The sequence below is a fragment of the Triticum urartu genome, chromosome 4A (assembly GCF_056163025.1).
Source record: "Triticum urartu cultivar PI428250 chromosome 4A, HENAU_Tu73, whole genome shotgun sequence".
In the NCBI taxonomy this organism is placed as follows: domain Eukaryota; kingdom Viridiplantae; phylum Streptophyta; class Magnoliopsida; order Poales; family Poaceae; genus Triticum; species Triticum urartu.
The window spans coordinates 129,668,117-129,689,322 of record NC_141876.1 but is presented as its reverse complement, the minus strand read 5'-3'; the positions used below and the strand labels follow the sequence as shown (position 1 = coordinate 129,689,322).

Sequence of the window (21,206 nt, the reverse complement as noted above, 5' to 3'; positions counted from 1 at the left end):
ATTAGGCCCCAGGTTGATTTGAACTTGTTCGCATCAATCTTCAACACTTAAAAAAATCCTTCTTCATTACCTTCGCGAAAATTTGTAACTCGCCATGACGTCATCCTCTGGAATCATGGTAACCCGCCATGACGTCACATGTCATTAATTTTACACAAAGCCAAAAAATCTTTAATGTATCTCCTCATTTTTAATGAATCTCTGAAAAACGAGGCGTCTGCATTGTCACATATCCGTTTTTTGGCCTCCTCGATTCCCACACTTGTCACTTATCCATTTGCTTTATAAATAGAGTCGGGGGTATCTTTCGTTCCCCCCCCCCCCCCCGTGACTCTTCGTCTTGTCTTCTTCCTCGCGACACCCTAGCACACGAGCTCCGCCGCCACCATCGACCTTCACCTCTGCTCCGACAACGGCCGCTGGATCAACCTGTTCGGACCAGATCTCATTCGCGCACCTCTGCCGCTCAACAGCCCTGGTTAGTTCTTCTTCTTCCTCTCCTCGTAGATCCGTTAGGGTTTCAACGAAGTTCATCGAAGGTCGTCTGTGTTCTTGGCTGTAGGATTTTTTATCCGCACTTGGTACTCCTCCTACACCGTGGCAATCCTAGCAATCCCTTTTACTATTTAGAATATCTCCTTCGTAGATGAAAATCGATCTGTACCCATGAACTGCTCGAGCACTGATACCTTTAGGTCTGGATACTTTTGTATTTAACTGAAGTGCACTAGATCTGAAATTATAGCATCAATCTGTGAAAACTGTTTTTCTGAACACTTACCAATTTTGCTTCATCCGTAGATCCGCTCTTTCAACATCGGTATAAGCGGCTTAACTCAAAAATAATAACTTGCCAGGTATCATTAGTCCCCTCTTAAGCCGCCAATAATTCTTTGGTTAACTTGTGATATCACGCTCTGGCTTAATACCTAGTCGTGCTTCATTGTTATTTGTCCTTTAGCCGTAAGCCGGCTTAACCATGTGACCTTAAACCGGCATAATCTTTTTCCAGAAATGGCTAAGACATATACTTCTTGCAATTGGGTTAAATCCCGGATTACCGAGGAAGAAATGAACAATCATGTCGCCACTGGCGCCTTAGCCAAAAAGGAGGATATCCACTGGAGAGCTCCTGGTGATGAAGTCCTTCCTCAACCCAAAGATGGAGAATTAATTGTTTTTACTGATCACTTGGATCGGGGGTTCAGCCCTCCTGACTCAAAAAAAATTCGTGATGTGCTTCATTTCCTCCAACTGCACCCTCAAGACATTGGACCCAACTCTGTGTCTAACCTTTGCAATTTTCAAGTATTCTGTGAAGCCTATCTTCAAGAGGAACCCACAGTTGATCTATTTAGGGAATTCTATTATTTAAACCGCCAAGCTGAATTTGTTGATGGGCCATGCCAAGAACTTGGTGGAGTCATTATTCAGAAGAGGAAAGATGTCGGTTTTCCTCATGCCAAGCTGCATAGCCACCCCAAAGATTGGAACCAGACGTGGTTCTATGTTAGAGACACATCCCCAGCTGGTGAAAATCCTCTACCGGGTTACCGCGAGCACCGGCTTAACAACAACCATCCACTTCCCCAATGTCTTGATGCAAAGGAACGGCCAAGTATGCACCTGCCTTCTCAAAACTCAGAGCCTTTATGGCCAACGGCTTAATTGGCATCGATTTTTTCCGGTGTTGGCTGTCTTGGAGTATCTTGCCATTAAGCCGTTGCCCCGGCTTAATGTGTGAATATACTGGTGATGTTAAAGATCCTCAGCACCATTGTGATAATCAGTTATCTGAGGCAGAAGTTACTGAAGCCACCAAAAAGTTGTTGAATGAACTTGTAAAAGAGTGTAGCAAAACTGGACTTAGTCCCTTCTGCACTGTCAACAAGCCACCAGCCGTAAGAATTGCCCAACTCTTACTTAATCCACATTATTAATATTCTCTTATAATCTTTCCAATCTTTAACAGGCTAATCATCCATTTTGGAAGAGGAAACCGCAGGATAAGCCGGCCAAAGCACCTCATGTCAAACACAAGGTCAACAAGAAGCCTACCAAAAATAAAGCCGCCTGGTCTGCTGAGTTAAACATCGATGATGACGATGATAATCATGAGTCAGAGGTAGAACTTGATTCACTTGGCTCCTTTTTCATACATCTCATTGACAATAATTGTTATCAGGACGACACAGAGGCTAGCCGGGCAGGTGACGCAGAGGTAATTATTCTTTCCTCCGGCTCAGAACCTCTGCCAACACAGAAAACCCGTCATGCAAGCCGAAAAGTAAGATTTTCTCACCCTCTAGCTCACTTGGATCCAAAATTTCTTTTGAAGAAACGGCAACATGAAACTTGTCGCACAACCCGGCATAGCGGCAATGAGATCATGTCCTCCGGTTTACCAAACACTCCACTTCGCAAACACCGTCCAGAGGTCTTACATATTTCTGACATACTTTACCCCAAGGCGGGTTATTTTCGACAACCTCTTAACCCGTATGATTCAAACTATCAGGGGACCTCTCATTCCTCTTTTGGTGAGTCAACAGGAACACAAATTCCAGTTTTCAACAATGTACCTGGGTAAAACTATTTTCAACTATTCCAATTGTTGTGCTTTATCATCACCTTAACTTCTTTTTATTTCTTGTTTTTCAGGGGCCAAGCTAAACCCAGTAAGTGGGCCAGGCTAAATAAGCCGGTTAATGACTCCAATCCGTCTGAGCCAAAAAAACAACAACCAGAACTTTCTCACCCAATTGCTGACAATATTGTTGATGATTTGCCACCACAAGACCATAATGTTGATATTGACCCAATGAATGCTAACCCGTCTGACACCAATCCGCCAAGTCCTATCAGAACAACCGGTCCTGTTAAGCCGGCGGAGGAAAAAGATGATGATGTCACCATTACTGGTCATGGTTTCACAACCCCGGGTCGTCCTACTGTCTTATCCAGGCACAACGCCAAAGAAGAAATTTCTACTAAAGATAAAGGCAAGTGGAAAGTAGACTTGGAGAGTTACACTCATTTCAGTGCCCAAGACCTCCATTCTGGCTATCTGAATCGTCTGTATACCAGCCGTGATTTTGAAGCCGGCTTAGTTAACTTGATGAAGGAACGCTATGAGGTAAATACTGCAATCCCTTTCATATAAATATATTTCCCTTAGCCGCCAAGTTAATTGGACATGACAGAATAGAATGTGCAGTAAACTTCAATAGTTGCATAGACAAAACCCAGTAGCCCCCAAGGGTCGGTTTATATTTTAAATATGAAGTGGGACTTATGATAATAGTACTTCAACTCTGCATATATAGCCCCCAAGGGTCGGCTTAACAATTATATTAAGTCGGGACTTATCATCTTTGAAATAATACTGTTTGGAACCTTCATAAGCTGGATCACCACCCTTTGTCTGGGTCAACAAATATATTCATCTTTGACAAGAGCGATATGCATTAGCCCCCAAGTGCCAAGGACAATACTTGTATGTGCTTGGGACTTCGTAGTATTTGAAGAAGTAATAGACATTAGCCCCCAAGTGCCAAGGATAATACTTGTATTATGTTTAGGACTTCTTATAATTTTATTGCCATCTCACGAATTAATTATCTCTTGCAGGCTGAGCTGAACAGTAAAGACTCCCAAATTGCTGACCTTCGAGAAAATATCAAGTCTCAACAAGCAGAAACCTTCAAAGCCAAGGATGAAGTGACCAATGCTTTAACAGCGATGGAAAAGTTGAAGGAAAGCTTGAAAGCTAAAGAAGCAGGTTGGGATACAGAAAGGTCAGCCCTGCTGAAGAGAGCTGAGGATGCTGAAGCTGCGCTTAAACCGGTAACTAAGGAGTTATCCGGCCTAAAGCAGCAGATTAATATTATGTCAACAGCCATCTTTGGTAAGAACATATCCCCCATGTATTGTATTAATCATATTAGAAACATGTGCCGGCTTACCCATAACTTCATTGATACAGGTTCTTGGAGCGCTAAGTTGGGCTCAGATATGCGCATCCGGCTTAAAGTGGTCTACACTCTTGTAGAGCAGCTATATATTGGTGCCCAACGAACCATCGCTGCGACAATGCACAAGAAAACTCCTTCAACACTTATCCAAGACACTCTGAAGCAATTATCAGTGCTGCCCAAAAGAATTGATGACTTAAAACGGCTCCTCACGGCTCCACATAATGGGTTGCTCCGACCAGAGCAAGTAATGGAGAACTGCCGGTTCAACGGCATTCACCGCCCTTTTATGAAGCTTCTGATCCCGCTTGCATAAACTTGTGGTGAAGACGTGGTATTGCCCACTATTAAACTGTTTCGGGTTACTCTGATACCCAGATTGTTGCTGCTGACTCCCTGGACCGGGCTGTTGATGAAAACCTCCCTGGTTACCTTGGTTACCCTGGTGACCCTGCAAACCAGAGTTAGAGCCACCACCACCATGACCTGGACCATAAGAACCGGAACCTGAGCCGCCACCTGGTCCATGATTGTACTGGAACAAGTCAGAATTTTTTGAACTCCTTCATAATGTAGGAATCCTTCCAAAGGTGCGTAGATGGCCTGTCCCGCGAGCCATGCTTTGGACAGGGCTGATTCAACATCTGCTCCAGATTAATACCTGATACTCCTGCCCGAGGAGGTGGCTTTCCTTTACGACGCTGACCATTATTCTGTGTGTTGGTATTGGCCACAAAATCTGAATTATTATTAGCCTTACGTTTACCATTAGTCCCCTAAGTCACCGGGTTATGATGCTGGTTTCTAGTGTTGCCACTCTTCTTTCCCTTTTTCGGCTTGTCATCATCAGACTCGGGGTCCTTGGTACCATCAGAGTCAGCAAATTTAATTAGAGCCGCCATCAGCTCCCCCATATCATTGTAGTGGCGCTTGAGCCGCCCTAACTTATGTTTAAGAGGCACAAAATGGCGGTTTTTCTCCAACATGAGGACTGCTGAGCCAGCATTGATGTTATCTGATGAGTGTAGGATGGCCTTAATACGGCGCACCCAATGTGTCATTGACTCGCCCTCCTCTTGGGCGCAGGCATCCAAATCCATGATCGACATGGGCTGCTTGCACGTATCCTTAAAATTCTGGATAAATCGGGCTTTTAACTTGACCATGACCCAATGGAGTTGGTAGGTAGTCCCTTTAACCAATTACGGGTGGTCCCATCCAGCATCATGGTAAAGTACTTGGCACACGCGGCATCACTGACCTCCAACAGTTCCATGGCCATCTCGTAACTCTCAATCCACGCCTCAGGGGGTAAGTCGGCTGTGTAGTTAGGCACCTTACGAGGTCCTTTGAAATCCTTGGGCAGACGCTCATTACGCAGAGCCGGCACTAAACACAGCACACCCGTGCTTCGGGAGGTCACACCTGCCTCCACCGAAGTTGTCGGATAAACCAGCGATGGCTGATGAGCCACGTACTAAGCCACCAGCTCAGCCTCCCGATGTGCTCTATCATGATCTATCAGAGCCTGAGTATTGCGGGGTGGGTCATGTCCATGGGGCGGGTTACGACGCCGCTCACTACTTGACACTACTGGGGAATCCATGTGTCTGCTATAACTCCGGCTTGGGCGAGGGGTTGAATGGATTCTCTCACGGCTGTAAGAATAAGCATGTTGCTGAACCAATGTTGTCTGAAGTAGCTCTATAGCCCTTCGCGTTTCAACCGATGCTGGTGACTCGCCTTCAACTGGGAGAGCCGCCAATCGTGACGCCGCAACGATCATGTTATCCAAAGGGTTGGAATAATGACCCGGTGGCGTCGGCGCGTGCTGCGGTGGGATATTGTTCTGGCGAGGCGGGTCCGTCGTGCGCGGCTGAGCCGGCATTCCCGTCCTAGGTGCTTCAATCCGGTTTACCCCTAGCGGGTTACTGGTCCCCTCTCCAGGCGTATTAAAGAGATTTCTCGCCTCATAGACCGAAGGCAGATGAGTCTGATGCCTCCTCCTCATGACTTTGTTTGAGGCGTTCTGATCCAGCATGAGCCGGAAAGACTCCGACTGAATCCGCTACGCCTGAGCATCCAACATAGCACGCTCCGTGGCCATCCTAACATCCTCAGCTGCCAGGTCTTCCTTGGCTTGGGCTATCTGATCTCGCAATTTTGCGACTTCCGCATTGTGCTGATCTTGGTTTGCCGGGTTAACCACCGCCGTCAGCAGTGTTGTCAAAGCGTCTAATAAGTTGGACAAAACCTGAGCCGGCGGGCGCGCAAGGCCTCCTGACCCGGCTGCCGTTGCCGCTGCTGACCCAAAAATCATTGCTGCTGTTGTTGAAGAATTCTGCACTGACTGTGTACCGGCCATAAAGATCGCAACCCGGTTCGGCGACTCATAGGGGTCTAGAATACTGTCGCCATTGGAACAGCCCCCAAGCCTGCCGTCTTGTAATTGGTACAACGAAGTAGTCTCGCCCGTGGACGAATCACCATCAGAATAAATGGTCGTCTCACCGCCAGACATGGATCCTTCCAACTCAGCTCCGTGGATTAATCCAACAAAGGCATGCTTCATGGCGGGTTGAACTTGGGCGGGTCGTGCACGTTGAGCCGTCTCAACGATGTCGGTGCACATGTCCGGCTCAGGGCCCGACTCGCCGATCTTGCCGATGAAGACATGGATTCCGCCGAAGGGGACCCGGTACCCGTACTCAACTGAGCCGGCCTCGAGGCCCCAGCCTGCATCGTCGATGTGGAGCTTGCCGCGACGACTCTTGGTCATGCGGCCCACAACATATCCCTTGATCCCTTCGAAGCTGCCCTGTAAGAACTCGAAACCACTGTGCGCTGGCCCCACAGTCGGCGCCAACTGTCGTGGGATTGTCACGTCAGATGTCCTAGTGTGAGGACTTAGTCGTGGAGCCATCGCACTAGGTTAGCTTAGAGGGCTTAAACGGGACAAAGGACACGGGAGTTTATACTGGTTCGGCCCCTTACGGTGAAGGTAAAGGCCTAATCTAGTTGGAGGTGGTATTGCTTAGGTTTCGATTACCAGGGAGCGATTACGCTTGACCTAGTTCTCGATCTGTTGTCTGTCCTCCTAACTCGCCATCGGGTCGTCCCTTTATATACTCAGGTTGACGCCCGGTGGCTTACAGAGTCTCGGGAGGCTCATAAATGTGTCCAGCCCGGTGACTTAATTACAATTGCCTTATAATACAAGTCACATACATATGGCGGTTTACACCTACGGGCCTTAAGCCGCCTTTGGGCCTTGGGGTCGTCATAAGTCATCCTCATGAACCGCCGTCTTTGATTCCTTCTTGGAGTTCGTCTTTGTGAGTTGCCAGGAGTATAACCCGGCCCCTCCTAGACGGGTTAACTCAGTAGCTATATCCCCAACAATCCCCTCCTTTACGTTCATATGCAAAGTATTTACTTTCCACTGCCTACTATCTAGACTTGCATGTGTAGGGTGTTGCTTGACTTGTGTGAATTGCTAAAACTTGCTAAGAACTAAAATTGGAAAAGGCTAGGTTTTTATTTGGTCAAGTAGCCTAATCATCCCTTTTAGACCTACTTACGATCCTATAAGGCGCGGACAAGGAGACAACATACAAACCTTAGCAAGACCAACGCGAGTGCAGTCATAGCCTCTCCCACGCACTGGCGGACGTGGGGCTGCATGTTGTCATGTCGGAGAGTATCTGCATGGAAGTCGCTCCCACCGTGCTGCACCTCGCCCAACAGGACACAATTGGCTTAATCACCTCAACCAGCTGGCAGGACGACCAGGACGACCAACGAAAGAGCTCACAGACCCCTCGTCCATTGCAATTAGAGAAGAACCAAACGAGAGGAAGCCATGCCGCTTTGGCAGATGTGAGACGGCGGGGAAGGAGGGAGCGGCGACACGAAGATAACCCCCGTGTGTTGAACCGACATGAAGCACATACCGACATGCCCGGCCGGCATGCTCGGCCAGTAGACTCACCAATATGAGGCGTCAACCCAACACACTGAAAGACAAAACCGGCCAATAGCTCGACCGCAAGAAACAACCGAGTAAACCAAAGGACGTGAGATGAGAGGAACAAAGGAGGGCGCGGAGATGCGAAGATACCCCCTCACGCTAAACTGATATGAAACACATACCAACATGTGGGACGAGCGTGCCCAACAGTAGCCCGCATAGCCAACCAGGGCCAGCAGTGTGCAACTACCGAGCAAACCAAAACAAGCAACCCGGGCAAAGTAAGCAATCCGAATAAGGCCAACTCCACCGCGTGACCCCAAACGGACGTCCGTTTTGTCCGGATTCTGTCCGTTTGGGTAGCGATTTGGGGTCGTGTCCGGGCGTGTCCTGAGATGGGGTGGCCGTGTGCCCAGCGCGCGGCCGCATCCATTTGCCCCATCCTGTCTGTCAGGGCCAAAAATGGCCATATTCTCATCAAAACTAGTTTGCACGTCCAAATATTTGTCTGAAAATTAAAATAGTTTTACAACCCAATTGAAATTGTCCTTAATAAAAAAGTTCTACAACCAAATCAAAATTGTCTTGACTGAACATAAAATGAACCAATACGTCTATTGGTTGCCAATGTGATCCCACACGTGCTCAACCAAGTCATTTTGAAGATTCAAATGACTGTGCCAATCACGCATCTCACGGTGGAATTGCACAAATTGTTCAAATGTTGCCGGGTCTTGGTGCAGGGCTCAATATTTCCACCTTGATAGTCAAATCCTTGGTCGAAGATACTCTCATCACGCTCGTCCTCGACGATCATGTTGGGCATGATCAACAAGCAGTCATCACCTCCCAAAGCTTCCTTTCATCCCATGACAGTGCAGGGTTTCGAACGATACCCCACCGGGATCGAAGCACACCAAAAGCACGTTCCACATCCTTTCTAACACTCTCTTGCATTTGGGCAAATATCTTTCTCTTCTCACCTTGGGGTTTCGAGATTGTCTTCACAAAAGTTGACCACTGAGGATATTACCATCAGCTAGATAGTATCCCTTGTTGTACTGGTGGTCGTTGATCTCAAAGTTGACAAGTGGGGAGTGGCCTTCTGCAAGCCTTGCGAAGACTGGAGAACGCTGCAGGACGTTGATATCATTGTGAGAACCTGCCATGCCGAAGAAAGAATGCCATATCCAAAGATCCTGCGAAGCCACCGCTTCTAATATGACAGTGCACGCGTTGACATGCCCCTGTACTGGCCCTGCCAAGCAAATGGACACTTCTTCCACTCCCAGTGCATACAATCTATGCTGTCAAGCATGCCTGGAAAGCCTCTAACTACATTGGTCGCCACCAATCTCTCTGTATCAGCTGCAGTTGGCTGCCTCAAGTACTCTGGGCCAAACACCTCGATCACAGCCTGGCAAAACTTGTACATTGACATTAGACATGTTGTCTCACTCATACGCACATACTCATCCACCAGATCGCCTGGAATTCCATATGCAAGTATGCGGATGGCCGCGGTGCATTTCTGGTAAGAGGAGAATCCAAGCTTGCCAAGGGCATCCGTCTTGCACTCGAAGTATGGGTCATGAACAACCACTCCCTCTCGGATACGATTGAACACATGCCTTGACATTCGAAAACGGCAACGGAATTTATCCGGCTTAAAGAGCGGGGTGTTGGAAAAGTAATCGGCATAGAGCAGGGCGTGGCCTCTCTCCCTGTTGCGGTTCAGATTGGGAGCACGGCCAGGGACTGACCCCCTGTACCGAGGAAGCTGCCGTTGAATATGGTCGTGAACGACCAGTGCAGCCACCACAAGATCGTCATCATCCGACGACGAATCGTCCGATGAACAAAGGAAGTGATGGAAGAAAAACTTGTCTCCACTGTCCATACCTTTGTTGGCAAAATGTCGAACACCTTGCAGTCGTGCTGGTGAAGAGGCCGCTATGATCACCTTGACGCAGCAGGGGTGGTTGCCGGCCGGCTACTGGCCGCTCTGGAGCTCTCGTCGGAATCTGCCGCGGCCGCCGTGGTACGTCGCCGGCGGTCGTGTCCCCTCTGCCACCGGCAAAGACGGCGACGGCCAAACCTCCTCCGATCGACGGTCAAAACTACGGCGAAAAGCGCGGGCGTGGTGGCGGCCATGTCGAGACGTGGTTTGGTATGGACGGCCGAAGGGCTGCGCAGTGAGGAGGCGGCCGGAGAATAGCGGCAGCGCCGGCGGCGGGGCGGGGCGGGGAGAGAGGGTGGAAGCTAGTGTCCCCGACAGGCGGGCCACAAGGGGGACAAGGGCATGCGTCAAGGTCGTCCGCGTGCGTTCGTTTCACTCCAAACCGAGCGCAAGTTTGAGCCGAGGATAGGTCAAAAACAGACGGAATCCAAACATTTGTCCGTTTGAGGCTGCGCGTTGGGCCACGCTATTTGTTCGTTTTACCCCAAATGAACGCACCCGGACAAGATAAGGTCGCGCGGTGAAGTTGGCCTAAAGCCAACGATGATGACAAGCCAGGTAGGCAAACACACCTGGCTGGCATGCGCGAACCAACCCGAAAGAGGGAGCCCCACACGCTAGCCGACCCTATTGGCGCGACACACACCTCGCTTGTCGCGACCAAACCAGCGTGACGCGGGGCTTCCCCTCACCGACATGCGGGTCCGGCTGGCACGCCACGCGCCAAACCCGCCACATGATAGGACCCCCCTGTCCACCCTGGACCGTGAGGCGGATCGCCCGACCGCACACCGTCCAGGCAAATCAAAAGACGCAAAGAGGAGAGGCCCCCACGGCACATCACCTAGGAACGGAAAGCACAAAGGCACTCTTTGCCTTTGAAGGCCCCCCAGGAGGCGGGTACTCCAATATTCTTTATAGGAATAATCCCTCCGTTTTGGAATCTTGTGAGTAAAAGGGCCTTTAGCACATATGCACTTGCTCTAGACTCAGTATTTGCTTCACTGTGAAAAGATAACAGGCTTTACTGTTGTCATCTAGTTTATCCTAGATATCACAAGATAACTCTGGTTTTCACTGCAAATTTTAGAACATCTCTCATAGAAATGTTAAATAAGCTAGGACGCATGCAAATTAAACAAAATTTGCAGGATCATCTTACATCACTGAGATGAACACAAAAAGGGGTAAAACAGAAATTCCTGGATAAGATGCACCGAGGCAGATAATGCCAGCAGCTCCAGCTAGCAGGCAAGTGACCTACAAGTCTACAACAAACCTGATGATCTCTCACCGTCAGACTGCAAGGATAAGAACGAATCAGATCGGCCAGCGACGCAATGCCCGCTCTCACTGAATTCACGCCGTGTTTTGCATTAAATCCACAAGAGATACTACGCCACTCAAAATCATCAGGTGAGCGCAACATAACATGTGAGGATATCACTAAATAAAAAGGCTATGTTTCGTTTTGGCGCAAGGGAATACAATCTGGTCCAACATATCTCCTCAACTCCCTAAACTAGAAGGTGGGAGGCAAGGGAAGGGAGCCTTGGCTCAGGCAATGTCATTTTGTAGGTTCCATGCTGTCTCTTTTTTGATCGAACGACCAAACTGACTGCATATCAGGATTAGTTGGAAATAAGCCAGCATGCGCTCCAGTCGGTGAGTGGATTTGACTTACTCCCTGAGGTCCATTCAGCACCAGTTCCTCCCTGCATTAATTAGTCATAACAAGGCATGAGATTCTATTTTATAAACAAGCATAACACTCCTAATAATCCGATGGCACAGGTAAACAATTAAATGGTCCTAATATTTTTTACTAGTAGTTTTAAGATAATTTTCTCGGCATTAGAGTGCTTACAAGGATCAAAGTGAACATTATCTACCACAAGACAAATAGCCTCACATTCAAGCGAAGAACAGAACACCACAGTTAAGAAAAAATTAATCTCCAGGTACTGTAAAATGATGGTGAATGATTAACTTAAACCACTATATGTAACCTGGTCAATGCAGACAACTTTCATCAGACCTAGTAAATATTGATGGTTTGTGTATATCTGTAACTCTCATCACAGTGAATATTGCTGTATGGGCTCAAAATCGAATACACAAGATACTTGTCCAAGCTAAGTTACATAACTAAATCCAGTAAGCATAAATTAATATATACCCTAGAAATAGCGCTATTTCAAAACTGTTCTGTTCCCAGAGGGATGCCATTAGCCACCTTTGTACCAACCCAACAGCATTGCTACTCTGACCTCCAGAAAACCAACACGGTAAGAGAAGGAGCAATTTTCAACACAACGAAAAACCAGATGAACAAAATGATGATTTTCTCAAAGCTGAGCTGAAAAGCTTGCACACAGAAACTAGTTTAACACGAAAGACAACTACAGATTGCCAAAGATTCTGAATTGATATCCATAATAAGTTCTTAATACCAGCCATATACACAGGTATAAAAGCTAGCTTCACCGAATTAGAGTTATCGTTGGCTAAAGGACTTGAGAATGGAACCAAGTCTGTTAGACATTAGACCAGTTGCACCATCCCTACCAAGTACACTAGCATGACCGAATTGATCTAGTTAAGCTAAGATTATACTCATTTTGTGTTTCTAGAAGTCGCCTCCGCAACCATTTTTTTACAAGAAAGGCATGTCTCACCAATGCAAGCGGGGAAACAAAACAAGATATCAAGTTCAAAGATGCCTCACCCGCAAAAAAAAAGAGTAGTTCAAAGATGCCTCACTCACAAGTCACAACAAGGCGAACATGTAAGAAGGTAACTAACTACGACTAGTGAATTGCAATGTATAAAAAAACAAAAGACACCCAGAATGTCAAAAGCTACTCCCTCCGTTCCTAAATATAAGTCTTTTTATATTTCAAATGGACTACAACATACGGATGTATGTAGACATATTTTAGAGTGTAGAATCACTCATTTAGCTTCGTATGTAGTCACTTGTTGGAATCTCTAGAATAGAAAGACTTATATTTGGGAACGGAGGGAGTATATGCTAGCAAACTATCAATTCTTGAAGGTCACGGAATAAATCCACAATGAAATATATAAATAACAATCCTCAAGCCATCATTCAGAAGTTCAAAGGTTGTGGCACTGTACAATCTAAAGCAAATGAATGATTCATTTCATTTGGTTGATACCCAATTTCATGAGATATTAACATGTCCTAACTTCTAAAGTGAGCATATTGTCGTGATCCATTATATGTAAGGAATATGTAATCCTTACATGAGGTACGCGTAAAGTAAACCCAAACTACATGATACCAGATCCTTTGCAAAATTTATGGCATGTTTTGACTGCCCAAAAATGAGTTACACACAAATTTCTTGTAGAATCCTTTGTTAGTGGTTAAATCACAATCATAAGAAAGGTCTTTGATAGATGAATCCAGTAATATCCATTTGTGTAAAATAGCATATGACCATATGTATTATTGGATATTTCTTCGTCAAATATGTGTAAAATACGCCTTCCGTCTTGCAACAGAGGAATTATCAAACACAATTTTATATTTATATTTATATATATTTATATATATATATATATACACTTCAGCATGTGCAAGACACAGAAATGCACATGCTGAAGTTTTAAGCCAAAAGACACTGAATTCAAAGTACAGACACTTGATGGCTGGCAGGACTTCAGTAAACAGTATTTTATTTACAATTTGTGCTACTAGCCTACTACGCTGAAAAAAGAATCACTGCTAAGTCTCTTCAAATAAATGGAAATAATATTTATGATCTACAATAGATTTGAAAGTAGTCTTGACTAACAAGTACATATAATATGCTGTGTCATGTTCAGGGTTAAGACTTAAGAGTTGGACTAGGGCCTAACCTGCCAAAGACCCTGGGGTTACAGAGGGTCAAGTTAATCCAGGTCAAAAGCCGTCTAACCCCCTTAACCTGGGATTCAACTAAGGCATCAAAATGATCAAATAGACTGACCAACATGAAATCAACTCTTGTAAATTCTATTTTCCTACTAGAAACCCAGATAACCGATCGAAATGCATGATTGATTCGTCACACAAGAAAAAACACCGAATTGCATGTAAAGCAACATATTTCGTTATTTCTGATGCACAAGATTTATACAAAATTTCACCCAAACTGTAAAATTTACTGGTGCTTATATCAGTTCAGAGACCAAAAGATCTTCCACATATTTTTTACAACACAAGATGGCACTCAGACTTGGTTGCACTGCATACCGACAATGCCTTTTACTTCTAATTGTCTTGGTTATCTATCTGTTCAGTAAATATAACAAAAATGTCTGGGATGAAAACTATAAAATAAACTGCAACAGTTACACACACAAACACGGGCATATATATATAAACTCTGTAAATGTCCATATGAGAGCATCAATATCATATGAGTTTTCAGCACTTGGATTCTTATATATACTGATACATAAAGCTATACTCAGTAGTGAACCAGACCACCTGAATCACAATTTACAATCAAGCTAACAAATCATTATCAAATGACCGATGATGACACAAGACCTTAATGTAGCAGAAGATTTAGAAGAGAATTAAAGAGAACAACGGGAATGACTTACTTGGACCAAGGATGACCAGGACCAGGTGGCCCAAAGGGGTGTGCGTGGGCCACTTTGTTTGGAGATCCGAAACCCAGCTCACTGTGAACAGGAGTTTCTGGAAAATTGTGTGAAAGGAACAGACTCTCTGTATCAAGAGGCAATTGCTGGAAGGGTGATTTCTGCAGCCATAAATCACTGTCATGCAAACCAGCACCGAGGGGGCTCCTTGTTCCGCCATTCAAGTTACTGACACCATGGTTAAACTGATCCTTATTTGGTAAAAGCCACTGCATCTGAGGACCTCGCAGGCCTAAAGTGTCCTGAACCAATGGTGTGCTCCACATTTGCCATGTGCCTTGCTCATCGGTAGCCTCAGGTGTCATCGAACCATCAGGCCCTTTGGAAATAGAAAAATGTGATGGTTTTATAGGCTTTTCTTCAACAGTCCGTGATCTTGACAGGGGAGACTCAATTGGTGACGGCTTAACATGTGGTTCCTTGGCGACACCATTTAAGGTAAACCTGTTATCCCAGTCTGGAGGGAAGTTGTCTAGGGATTCTGAAACTGGCCCAAGCAATGCAATTGCATCTGGATCATAGCACGGGTCCTCAAATCTCTCCAGTTCTTCCAATACTGTTGTTTCTGCCTCAGCACAGAAGGGCGTGTGCCCAGCTGGAAAATGAGATGGAGGTGTGTTGGGAGGTGCTCCATTTACTAGTGAAAACCCTGTAAAATGCATTGACTGGCTTAACCTTGGATTGCTGTCCAGAGGAGGATAGTGAGCCAGAAAATTTTGGGCACTGCTTATCTGTGCTCCATTTAGTTCTGGTTGCCCCTTCTTTTCACGAGCTGCAGCAGTAACATCAGGACAAGGAGAAACTGATGTTGAGCGACTAAACAGCTGATGCCATGACTTTTTAGGACCTGTGGGATGTGCCTGCATATTTGGACTAACCTGCATATAGCATAATAAAAACAATTCGATGTAAGATAGCAAATGGATGTAAACACCATATGCTACTTGGTATATCATAAAAATGTACACTAATATAGACATGCCCTTGCTACTTACAGGTTGATGAGAATTATTCCACATATTTCTAGTTTCTCCAGCGGTAGCAGATTTGGCCATTGCTTGTGCAGCTGCAGACTGGGCGTCTCTTTTAACTGTATTACTCTGGTCAGTTGCAGTAACAAGTGGTTTAGTCACCTTGTTAGCTTGAGGAGCAGGGGCCTGAGCACTCCTACCAAAAATGGAACCACCGCTGAAACCTCTGGAAGAAGATAACAAACCTCCAGTCATACGACCAAAATATTTTGTCTTGCTCTGTACTACCTTACTACCCTGAACGTTAGCTTCAAAGTTATGAGGCTTATATCCATCTGCTCCAACTCTACCTGTATCCCGCCTGTCTGGCTCATTCCTTCTATCGAAGTCCCGCTTCCACTCACCCTCTCTGCTTACTCTTCTGTCAATATCCTCGCAATCTGAATTACTCTTGCTTGATCCCTTGTCTTCCTTCCTCCTTCTTTCCTGACGCTTTCGTTCTGCTTCCTTCCTAGCATCCTTCTCCCCGACAGGGGTAGCGCCTTTGGATCGTTCCTCAGCCTCTGCTTTCTCATCCCTCAGCCTTCTACGCTCCTCTACTAGTTTTGCCATCTCTTCCCGCTGCTTCTTTTCCTCCTCCTCCAGCATTTCCCTCTCTAGCCTCGCCAACCTCTTCTCTTCAGCCTTCCTTTTTGCCTTGTCCACTCTGCTCTCCTCAGCCTTCCCTGCATTATCTCCTTTTGTCAACATTTTGCCATCCCGGCCCATGCCACCACCGTCCCCCGATGACCCAAACCTGAACACTTTCTTCCAGAACCATGCCACGCTCACATAGAAGGTCGAGAACAGCCGCCATGAGAAGCCTGAGTATGAATTATCGGCGGAGCACCGCAGGTCAAGCCAGTAACCTGGGTCACCTACAGCATTGGCCCAATCCTGACTGCAAGGCCAACCAGTTGGGACCTTCCCTGCAGGGCCAAGGTCAAGCACAGGCCGCTTGGATACGTGGCCACAATAAGAGCACATGAACTTGCCGCCTCCAGGGTTCTGGTCCCTATATGGGTTGTTGCAGTTGCGGCAGCGGCGTGTGGCGGTCTTGCGGAGCTTCTGTAGCTCGAGTGCGTGGGCACGGCGCTCCTCGCGAAGGCGCGCGGAGCGGCGTGCGCGCCAGAGGGAGAGGCGTGGGAGAAGAATCTCGTACCAGAAGAGGGTGAGGAGCAGGACGGAGACACAGGCGAGGCGCGGAGAGGTGACCTCGAAGCGGTAGGCTGTGGGCAGGAGCTGGGAGAGCGCCCAGAGGAGGATGAGCGGGAGGACGAGCCACGGCAGCATGGTGGCGACGCGCCGCGACCACCGTTGCACGGCGCACAGTATACACATTATCCGACCGCCGCCGCCGCCGCCAAAGCCCTCGCCCGGAGCTCGATCGCCAGCGCCTACCTGATGACGATAGACCGGCGCGCGGGTTGCTTGCTAATCCCGTCAGCGACGCGATGCGATGCGGCGGCTTTGAGGGAAAGGGAAAGGGAAAAGGAAACCCTCGGACGGAGGGGAAGGAGCGGGCGGAAAGGGGGGGGAAGGCGGCGCTTTCGCGCGGATGCGAGATGCGCGGGGGGAGGGGATCCGCCTTGCTCTAGGAGAGATTGGGAATGGGGGAGGGGTGGAGGAGCTCGAGGTGGGCGGTGGCCATGGCGAAAACCCTAGCTTCTCCTCTCGGATTGTTTAATTTCCTTCGATTTTTTCCCCTTTCTTCTTCTTGGTTTGGTCGGCGGGGAGGGAAGAAGGGGGAAACCGGATAAAGCGTCGCTGCGTCAGACACTGCTCGTGCTCCTCTTTTTCTTTCTCCCGGCCATTTTTTACTCATTTTCTTTTGTTATTTATTATTTATTATATGTACGCTTGCTATTTTGTTCCAGTTTGGTACTTGCATAAAGGCACATGATAACTACAGTATAATTTTCTACTCTGATTGAAGTTGGAAATATTTACCACCCTTGCAAAGTATTTAAATATGTTTCTTCTACATGTGTGGTTAGGGTGTTTTAGCGTATTCTCATAAAAAAACTCCTACAATAAATAAGTGGTTTCTTTTAGAGATAAAATAAGTGGTTATTGGGGGTGTCCCAATAATTTAGGATTTGCAAGTGAGGTGCTTTTAACAGATCATGTATATCTTTTTAATAATTTGTCTATTTTATTTTTCTCTTTAAATTAATAGAGAGAAGAATTGTATTTTGGCTCCCTCTGCTTGCAACTCATTTGTATAGCTGAGTTGTCAAGTTTAAAATTCCGTATTAGCAATTTGGGTGGAAACAAGTCATAAGAATACTTACTAGAATGTCCTCTGTCATTCCACTAGATTTGGCATGATCCTTGAGCCATACAACCTACCCAGCGATTACAACATTTCTGAATTTTGCTCCATCAATGTACGAGTGACTTTATGGAGTGGTCAATGAAAACATACACGTTGTAATGATGGTGATCTGCAAATGCGCTTCTAGTACATCTTCATCTTTAATTGGTCCCTACTATCGAATCAATGCTCACAAATCTCTCATACCATAACCAACACTTTATCCTTGTTCGTGGAGAAGTTCCTCCCCCTAGCTTATTTCCTTGTTTTGGAAGCGACAAAATCAACTTGACCATCTTCACCCTCAAACGGGGTGGAAATGTCTTCTATGCCTACCGACTCGTTCATCGACATATGATTGCTGATTACATGACTGCAATATGAAACAAGTGAGCATTGCATATTTCCATGTAAAATTATCATTGTGTTTCTGTAGAGGGGGGGTGATTAGACACTAAGTGCTAAAAGTTGCAGTTTTTAAATTCTTTAGGTTGAAGTGGAGTTTAGGCACAAGTTTAACAAACACAATACATATCAAGCAAGCATGCAAAGAGTATATGAGCAGCGGAAAGTAAAGCATGCAACTTGCAAGAATGTAAAGAGAAGGGTTTGGAAGATTCAAACACAATTGGAGACACGGATGTTTTTGTCGTAGTTCCGATAGGTGGTGCTATCGTACATCCACGTTGATGGAGACTTCAACCCACGAAGGGTAACGGTTGCGCGAGTCCACGGAGGGCTCCACCCACGAAGGGTCCACGAAGAAGCAATCTTGTCTATCCCACTATGGTCATCGCCCACGAAGGACTTGCCTCGCTAGCGGTAGATTGTAACACCCCGGTGTAATGTTGCTATAGTAAGCCCTGGGGTTAAGTTAATCTTTTTGCTAAACATGTGCCTGATCATTATTGTCTCATGTTCTTTCAAATTCCAGTTGAATTCAAATTCAAATTCTGAGTGAATTTCAAAAATGCTCAAACATGAAAACTAAAATATTCATCATGTGGATAATATTCTTCTGGTAATATAGGTGGTGAACCAACTTTTTCCAATGTGTCTAAATGGCCTAAAATAGCTAAAGCTGAAAGTTTTTTTTAAAAAAATAAATAGAAAAGGGAGAGAGAGAGAGAGCAACCTCCTCCATGGACCGAACCCACTTGGGCTTCGGCCCACCCGAGCCAGCTGGCCCAGCAGGCGGCCCACTTCCCCCCCATTCCCCCCTGGTCGCCTCCTTCCCCGCGCACTGCTCCACCGACCGCGCCTGAACAGAGCCGCGTTCCCGTCGAACCCACCTCGCCGGCACCGCCCTGAGGGGATAAGGGCGACGCCTCGGGCTCCCTCCCCACTCGCCCACTTGCCATCTCTCTCCCTTGTCCTCTCCACCTCTCCCCTCTCCTCTCGCTCGCTCGCTCCTCCCCCCTCTGCCCGAGCGCGCCCGCCGCCGTCGTCGCGTTGTCATCACGGCCACCGAGCCCCGTTCGCCTCGCCGTCGTGCCCATCGTCTTCGCCGTCATCGTCTACCCCGTCCACGTCCGTGAGCGCGAGCCGGGAGCCACTGCAGCGAGCCCAGCAATATCTTCTTCCCCTACGGCCGTCTTTGCCTTCGTCGCCGATTCGTCGCCGTCGATCTTCCCCGAGCCCACCTGAGCACACCTACAGGACCAACGTGAGCACGCGCCTCTTTCCCCTCTCTTCCCCGCGCATTTCCGGCGCCGTAGCTCCTCCTCCCCGTCGTGCCCGAACGCGGCTCCGCCTGAGCTCGTCGCAGACGATGCTCCGGCGACCAAATGGCCTCGGCCCCGTGTGCAACTCGCTCGCCACTACGCCTAGTTCCCAACACGCACACGCACGCGACTCGCCGTGCCCCGCAGCCCCCTGTTCGCCGCTCACCGGAAACCCACCACCAGCCAACTCGCTCGCCGTGACCACCGTAGCCCGAGCTCGCGTCCGAGCTCGTAGACGAGCTCCTGGAGCTCGTGCGAGTCCAATGAGACCCCTAGCGCGCCTTTCGTGCCACGCAGCGCCGTATCCGACGACGCCCGAACTCCGGCGTCCGCTTCGCCGCTCGCCGCCGCCGTTTCCGGCAAAGTCCAGCCATACTACCACCACCACTCGACGCGGCATCGAGTGGCCGTTCGAATGGACCAAGCCGCGCGCCGAACGGCGTCGTGTAGCGAAATCCCGACGAGGCCCGGGTGCCCCCGCCGCGTTCTGGCATCACCGGCGGTGAAACGCCGGCCGCCGCCTACGTGGTTGGCCTGGGGCCACCCCAGTGCAACTGCCAGTGGTCCCCACAGGCCCTAGTTGACTGGGTTGACCCAGTCAACTCCTGACTGGGCAGCCCCGTGTCTGTGACAAGCGGGCCCACCGCATAATTAAGTTAATTAAAACATTTAATAATTAAAGCTAATTAGTTAACCTAATCAGTCACTGGCATGTGGGCCCCATCTGCTAATTAACCACGTTTAATTAAAATAACCCACTGTTAGCCCTCTGTGTATGACATGTAGGACCCACTGGTCAGTTTGACCAGTCACCGAGTCTATTGACCTGCTGATGTCATGCTGACACTCTGCTGACGTCATAATTCCTTTTCTGTTAATATAAACAATTCCAGAATATTGCTTTAATCTTTGAAAAATCATAGAAAATAATCCATAACTCCGATGAAAATGTTTTCTATGTGAAAGTTGCTCAGAAAAATCCAACGAATCCAAATGCGCGGTCCATTCACCTATCACATGCCCCTAGCATGCTGAACATGGAACCGTCCCCTCTCTTTCATCTGTCCGGAATCCGCCTAACGCCGAGAATTCATCCTCGGATGTTTATCCCCTCCGTCTGCAACGTGTAGTACTACGTTAGGGCAACCCTAGCTCTGCCTATCATCATGTTATGCTTTGTGATGCATTGTTTGCCCTGTATTTACTGTTTCTTCCCCCTCTTCTCTCCAATAGACCCCGAGACAATGTTGCCCCTGTGATCGACTACGTCGACGACGAGCCTTCCTTGCCAGAGCAACCAGGCAAGCAAACCCCCCTTGAGCATTCCGATATCGTCCATTTCTTTCCCTCTCATGCTTGCATTAGAACTGCTACTGCTTTCTGTATGATCCTACTCTGATGCATAGCCTGTTGTTGTTACCTGCTTTCATACCTTACCTGCTTCTCCTAAACTGCTTAGTATAGGTTGGTTAGTGATCCATCAGTGACCCCCACCATGTCCCAGTTGCCCCGCTTTATGTTCGATGACTCGATCAACATGATCGACGTCCAGGCCCCGACACCGCACATCA

At 47.5% G+C, this 21,206-nt stretch overlaps 1 protein-coding gene and 1 pseudogene across 1 annotated transcript; both read right to left on the bottom strand.

Annotated features, from left to right (window-relative positions):
* Positions 1-8,611: 8,611 nt before the first annotated feature.
* On the bottom strand, positions 8,612-9,844 carry LOC147975102 (uncharacterized; annotated as a pseudogene).
* Positions 9,845-11,254: 1,410 nt separating this feature from the next.
* Positions 11,255-17,346, bottom strand: LOC125551086 (uncharacterized). The gene is made up of 3 exons (XM_048714236.2): positions 15,580-17,346; positions 14,525-15,462; positions 11,255-11,619 (listed from the first exon to the last, which is right to left on the bottom strand). The coding sequence occupies exons 1-3, from the start codon at positions 16,933-16,935 to the stop codon at positions 11,472-11,474; spliced, it is 2,442 nt and encodes an 813-aa protein (XP_048570193.2). The 5' UTR covers positions 16,936-17,346; the 3' UTR covers positions 11,255-11,471.
* Between the last annotated feature and the right edge of the window lie 3,860 nt (positions 17,347-21,206).